This window comes from Dasypus novemcinctus, chromosome 31, assembly GCF_030445035.2.
Source record: "Dasypus novemcinctus isolate mDasNov1 chromosome 31, mDasNov1.1.hap2, whole genome shotgun sequence".
Taxonomy (NCBI): Eukaryota; Metazoa; Chordata; class Mammalia; order Cingulata; family Dasypodidae; genus Dasypus; species Dasypus novemcinctus.
The window spans coordinates 11,159,210-11,165,488 of record NC_080703.1 but is presented as its reverse complement, the minus strand read 5'-3'; the positions used below and the strand labels follow the sequence as shown (position 1 = coordinate 11,165,488).

Sequence of the window (6,279 nt, the reverse complement as noted above, 5' to 3'; positions counted from 1 at the left end):
AACTAGATATCCATATGTAGAAGAATGAAAGAGGATTACCATCTCACACCTTATACAAAGATCAACTCTAGATGGATCAAAGACCTAAATATAAGAGCCAAGACCATAAAGACTTTGGGAAGCAGTGTAAGGAAACATCTACAAGACCTTGTAATTGGAAACGTCTTCATGAACATCATACCAAAAGAACGAGCAGCAAAAGAACAAATAGATAAATGGGACTTCCTCAAAATTAAAGCCTTCTGCTCCTCAAAGGAGTTTGTCAAGAAAGTAAAAAGGGTGCCCACACAATGGGAGAAAATATTTGGCAAGCGTATATCCGATAAGAGACTTATAACTTGCAAATATAAAGAACTCCTATATCTTGAAATTAAAAGATAAACAACCCATTTAAAAAATGGGAAAAAGATCTAAACAGACACTTCTCCAAAGAAGAAATACAAATGGCTAAAAAGCACATGAAAAATGCTCCAAATATTTAGCTATCAGGGAAATGCAAATCAAAACTACAATGAGATACCATCTTACTCCCATAAGATTGGCAGCTTTGAAAAAAACAGAAGAATCCAAATGCTGGAGAGAATGTGAAGAAATGGGAACAGTCATCCACTGCTGGTGTGAATGCAGAAGGATCCAACCATTCTGGAGGACAGTATGGCGGTTTCTCAAAAAACTAACCATAGATTTGCCATATGACCCAGCAATTCCACTGCTGGGTATATACCCAGCAGAGCTGAAAAAAAGGACACAAACCAATATATGCACACCAATGTTCATAGCAGCATTGTTCAGTATTGCCAAAAGTTGGAATCAACCCAAATGCCCTTGAACAGATGAGTGGATCAATATGTGATATATACATACAATGGAATACTACTCGGCTTTCAGAACAAATACACTACAAACATACATGATAACATGGATAAATCTTGAGAACCTTATGTTGATTGAAGCAACCCAGGCATTGAAGGGCAAATACTACATGACCTCAATGATATGAAATAAGTAAACCAAGCTGCCTCAGAGAGCTAGAGACTGGAAGATAGGCTTACAGGAAATCGGGGGGTAGAGGAAGGATATAAACTGACATCTACATAGGGGAAATCTATGATAAGCTGGCAGTAAGTATGTGTACAAGGAAGGGATAAAATGGGGGCATAGTGTTACCTTTGAGTGGGTCTTTGTGGCCTTGAGGGTGGCTAGGGATGGACAAATGGGTAATATTGCCCAAGAAATTGGGGGAATATGAACATAGGAGAATATCAGGTGTTGGTTGAGAGTATAATGCTGAGGAAACCTTTTAAAATATAATAAGGAAAGTTACCTGTTTAAGATACTTAAAGGGGATAATCTGATTTAAAGCAGACTTCTAGGGAATATGTGAATGCTCATTTTGCCAGAGTGGGTTATACCATCAGGTAGAGACCCATATAATGAGAGTGAAGGTATACCCACATCCTGGGGAGGACTAATGCCATCAAATAGAGGGAACTGTATCTCTCAAGAGAAATGGTGGCTCCCAGGGCATTAGGGCAGTTGATCATGTCAAGCCCTCAACACTGGTGCAAGTATCTCTGAACATGGCCCTCAAGAAATGAAGATTGACTGTCATTGTGGGCCCCAAGGAGGGGGGGCAATAGATATTGAATAGATGGAACCAACGTAACAGTGAGGGCAAAGAAGTGTTTCACAAGTGTACACGAGGATGGATATAAAACATGTAATATGATACCAAAAAACATATAGGGGCTGACAGACTAATAATGTAAATCATAATGTAAAACATAGGATATTAAACATTTTAAACATTGTATAGCCTAAAGTATAAACCACAATGTAAACAAAAATGTTACCTTGTTTGAAAGCTATTGTCTCAATATCTGTATATCAGTTTCAGTAAATATGGTATGAATATGATAAAAGATTATTGCTGTGGAAGGGAAAAGATTTTATATTGGATATGTGGGAGTACTGTATATTGTATATATGAATTACTGTAATCTAGGGCTCTTGTGAAGAGAAGCACAATAATTAGGAAAAAGAAAAAGAAAAAGATAGGCTGTAGAATTTTCCAAATCAATATGTATCCTGTATCTAACCTTTAAACTCATCGCTATATTCCATTTTACTATTAGGGGAACCTGGCATTATATTGGGTTTCACTTTTCAGGAAGTTTTGGATCACAGAGTGGTTCAACAATGGCAGCAGAGGAATACTGGTATGGGATGTTATTGACAGGGAACATAGGGTTGACAGGGAGTTATACAGGGCATGTGTCTGGGGTGCATGGAAATGTTTGGATATACTCATAGTGGAAACAATTAAAAACAACAACTGGGGGAGTGCTGGGTTCCTGGCCGGTCGGGGGGGCTCTTCCTTGGTCCCTAGGGGAGTAGCAGCAGTCCCCTGGGTGCAACAACAAAGACCAGGAAGGAAGGAGGGTCCAACAGCGAGTCCCTGATACTAATGACTATGCTTGTGAGCCTGCACACCTGAAATAAGAACATGGCCTAGAGCAGCACTGTGCCTAAGGGTTCCCTCCTGACAGCCTCCGTGTTACTCAAATGTGGCCAGTCTCAAAGCCAAACTCAGCATATAAATGCACTGCCTTTCCCCCAGCATGGGACATGACACCCGGGGATGAGCCTGCCTGGCACAGAGGGATCACTACCAAGTACCAGCTGATCATGTAACTAGAAAATGACCTTTAATTAAAGGTTCAACGTGGACCAGCAGAATATCCCTGTCTACATATAATAACAGGAGTTAAAAATGCTGTTTGACCTAAATTAAGGGGGAAATGGAAAGGACAAACGAGTTTATATGGCTATGAGTCTCTAAAAAAGAGTCTGGAGTTTGTCAGAAGGATTGCCCTTATGCACACCTGAGCAAAGTCTCAGTGACAGATAAAGTAGATACAACCCCAGGTATTGGTTCTTTTGAGGGCTAAAGAGACCCACAGGTTTTATGGTCATGGCAGATGGAGTTCACTGCCATGTCACTTGGCCCTTCTTTGGAGTTGGTTTCTCTGCGTGATGGAGCTGGACTCAGATGTGATCTCTTTTCACAAGCCTTCCCTGTTACTTTACTGGAATTGTAGTTGATGCTGGGGTTTAAGATCGATCTAGGGGATCTGAATCCCTGGACTGACAATATGATAGCCAGGCCCTGAGCCTCAACAGACTTCAAGCTCCTACACTCTGGTTTATTGGACTTATCCCACTCAGCTAACATGGAGTTGAAGAATGTCAACCACCACACCACAGAGCCAAGAGTGCCTACAACTGAAAGCAGGAGGATTACATCCAGTATCCATATGGACTGTAAGCCCCCTCTTGACATAGATGTGGAATGGACACAAACAAGCCAAGGTCCACAGGAAAGAGGAATACAGTAAGGATCAGAGTGGACTTACTGATATTCTATTCATGAACTATTGTGGTTAGTAATTGAGAAAATGTGGCATTCGTGTGGAAAAAGTGGCCATGGTGGTTGCTGGGTGCAGGGAATGGGAGGAAGAGATGAAATGTGGAGGCATTTTTGGGACTTGAAGTTGTCCTGGGTGGTGTTGCAGGGACAATTACCGGACATTGTAGATCCTCCCACAGTCCACTGGATGGAACATGGGAGAGTATGGGCTATGATGTGGACCATTGACCATGATGTGCAGCAATGCCCAGAGATGTACTCACCAAATGCAAAGGATGTGTCGTGATGATGGGGGAGAGTGTGGCTGTGGAGGGAATGGTGGGGTGGGGGTGGTGAGAGTGAATGGGGACCTCATATTTTTTAAATGTAATATTTTTTTAAAATGAATAAAAAAATAAAAAATTTAAGAAAATTAAAAATAAATAAATAAAAATAAAAAAATAAAATAAATTGTAAAAGTAAATAAAGTTGATTTCAGTGATGAAGAAGCCTTTAATTATACCAAAGGCAACTGAATGTACACTTTGTATGTATTGTACACTGTGTGATTATTATTTAATAAAATTGTTTTTTAAAATATCATACAATGAATGTCACCATCTAGGTAGCCATAAGTACTTGCAATGGCATGGAGGTTTGTGCAGTAGCAATTTATGGCTGCAAATCAGAACACTCCATTAACAGAGGTATGATAGCCAAAATGTCAACCTCCTGTGTTTAGTCATATCTGATCAAGAATATTTATTAGAAATTAATGAATACAGGTCTATGTGATTAACCAAATACCATTAATTGAACACTCTGGGTGGATTGTATGCTTTATTAAGCTGTATCAATAAATTTGATTTTTTTAAGAAAAGAATATAGATTAGAGATTTGAACATACAAGAGATAAATTACTGACTGATAGAGGAAATACCTAGGTTGTATTTTGTCACCTCTTTAAATTTTATGACAGTTTTGAACAAAAGCAGATATTCTATTCAGAGGAAATCAAGAAGTGATATTCATAGGCAGCATTGGTAGAATTCAAGCAGGAACAGGAGGTGATCCAATGAAATTATTCAGAAAATGCAACCCATTCCTGAACAACACTGAAAAACTCCTTAAACATGTACATGAATCATGCATACTTCAAGGAGAACTCTTCCCTTATCAAAAATAAAATCTTGCTCTATAACACAATGTGTGCTTTAAAATTTTACTTCTTCATTTTTGAGGTCATCTTGACTCTAGGCAGGTCTATATGCACCTACTGAACAAAGAAAGGAAATATGTAGCTCTGAAGGTTTAGGAGCTGCTAAAACTGGCCTTTCAGCTGCTGCAAGACAAATGACACTTTGCAGACTTTCCTCCCAAAGCATTTTTTCAGAGTCTTCTTTATATCTTTATTCCTCAGACTATAGATGAAGGGGTTCAGCATGGGTGTGACCATAGTGTACATGACCGTGGCTGGTGCACCTGAATGTGTGTTGTTTGAAGCAGCAGGACTGAGGTACACCCCTATGGTCGTGAAATAAAATAAGGAGACTACTGAGAGGTGAGATGCACAGGTTGAAAATGCTTTATATTTCCCCTGAGCTGACGAGATTGCAAATACAGAGGAAACAATCTTATAGTAGGAGAAAAGGATTCCAGCAAGGGGACCCCCGGCCAGCACTCCAGCTATTAAATACATTACTAAGTAATTGAGAAAAGTGTCAGAACAGGCAAGTTGGACCATCTGACGAAGTTCACAGAAAAAGTTTGGGATTTCTACACTTGAACAAAAGGACAGTTGTGACACCAATAAACTCTGTAAACAGGATTCCATAACACTCATGGTCCAGGACCCCAGAGCCATCAGGACACAGATCTGGGGTTTCATAGAGACTGTATAGTGAAGGGGGTGGCAGATGGCCACAAAGCGGTCATAGGCCATCACGGCCAGGAGGCAGTCATCCAACCCTCCAAAGAGCAAGAAAAAATACATCTGGGTGAGGCAGCCTGCATAGGTTATGACTCTACTCTGTGCCTGGATGTTCACCAGCATCTTTGGGACAGTAGTGGAGGATAAACCAATATCACAAAGGGACAAGATTGAGAGGAAGAAGTACATGGGTGTGTGGAGGTGACAGTCAATGATGATGGCCAGGATGATGACCAGGTTCCCAAAAATGGTGACCAGGTACATGGACAGGAACAACCCAAAGAGGAGGGGTTGCACTTCTGGAACTTCTGTAAATCCCAGGAGAAGAAATTCTGAAATTTGCGTTTCATTTCCAGGTCCCATGTGCCTGATGAGACTAAGAAGAAACAAAAAGGAACATGGATAGTTTCACAAAGCAAGTAGCACTATCCAAACAGAAATGTTACATTGCCTATTTCAGTGATAAATTTAATATTATATTATTTATATAGATCTTATCCCTTTAGGGTATTTGTAGTGCCACCTCTGACTAGGAATTCCATCCCCCAAACTCAGCCCTTTACCAAGAATTCATGAACACTATGGATTTCATGAGATATTCATTCATTTGTGGAATATGTATTGAGTTGTGACTAAGAGGCAAGTAGAGTTGTGGCAATGAGTTTACAATGCTGTAACTCAAAAGTCCCAACCATCAGCACATATAGAATACATGCAATTAAAACACAATCATATTACAAAGGGGATGATTTCACATGCTTTAAGGAAAAGAAAGCAGGTAAAAAAAGTGAAATGATGGAGCTGTTTTTCACTTGGTGTTCAGAAAAGTCCCATATATGATGTGAAATTCAAAGAGGCACCTAAAGGAAAAGAAGGCAGTAGCCATGAGGATGTAAGGGGAAATTTGTGCCCAGTGGGATAACTTCTAGGAAAAAGACCC

General features: G+C 40.0%; 1 protein-coding gene across 1 annotated transcript; it reads right to left on the bottom strand.

Annotated features, from left to right (window-relative positions):
* Positions 1-4,730: 4,730 nt before the first annotated feature.
* On the bottom strand, positions 4,731-5,702 carry LOC131276998 (olfactory receptor 7A17-like). Its single transcript, XM_058290605.2, has one exon. It carries the CDS (start codon positions 5,700-5,702, stop codon positions 4,731-4,733), a length of 972 nt encoding a protein of 323 aa, XP_058146588.2.
* Between the last annotated feature and the right edge of the window lie 577 nt (positions 5,703-6,279).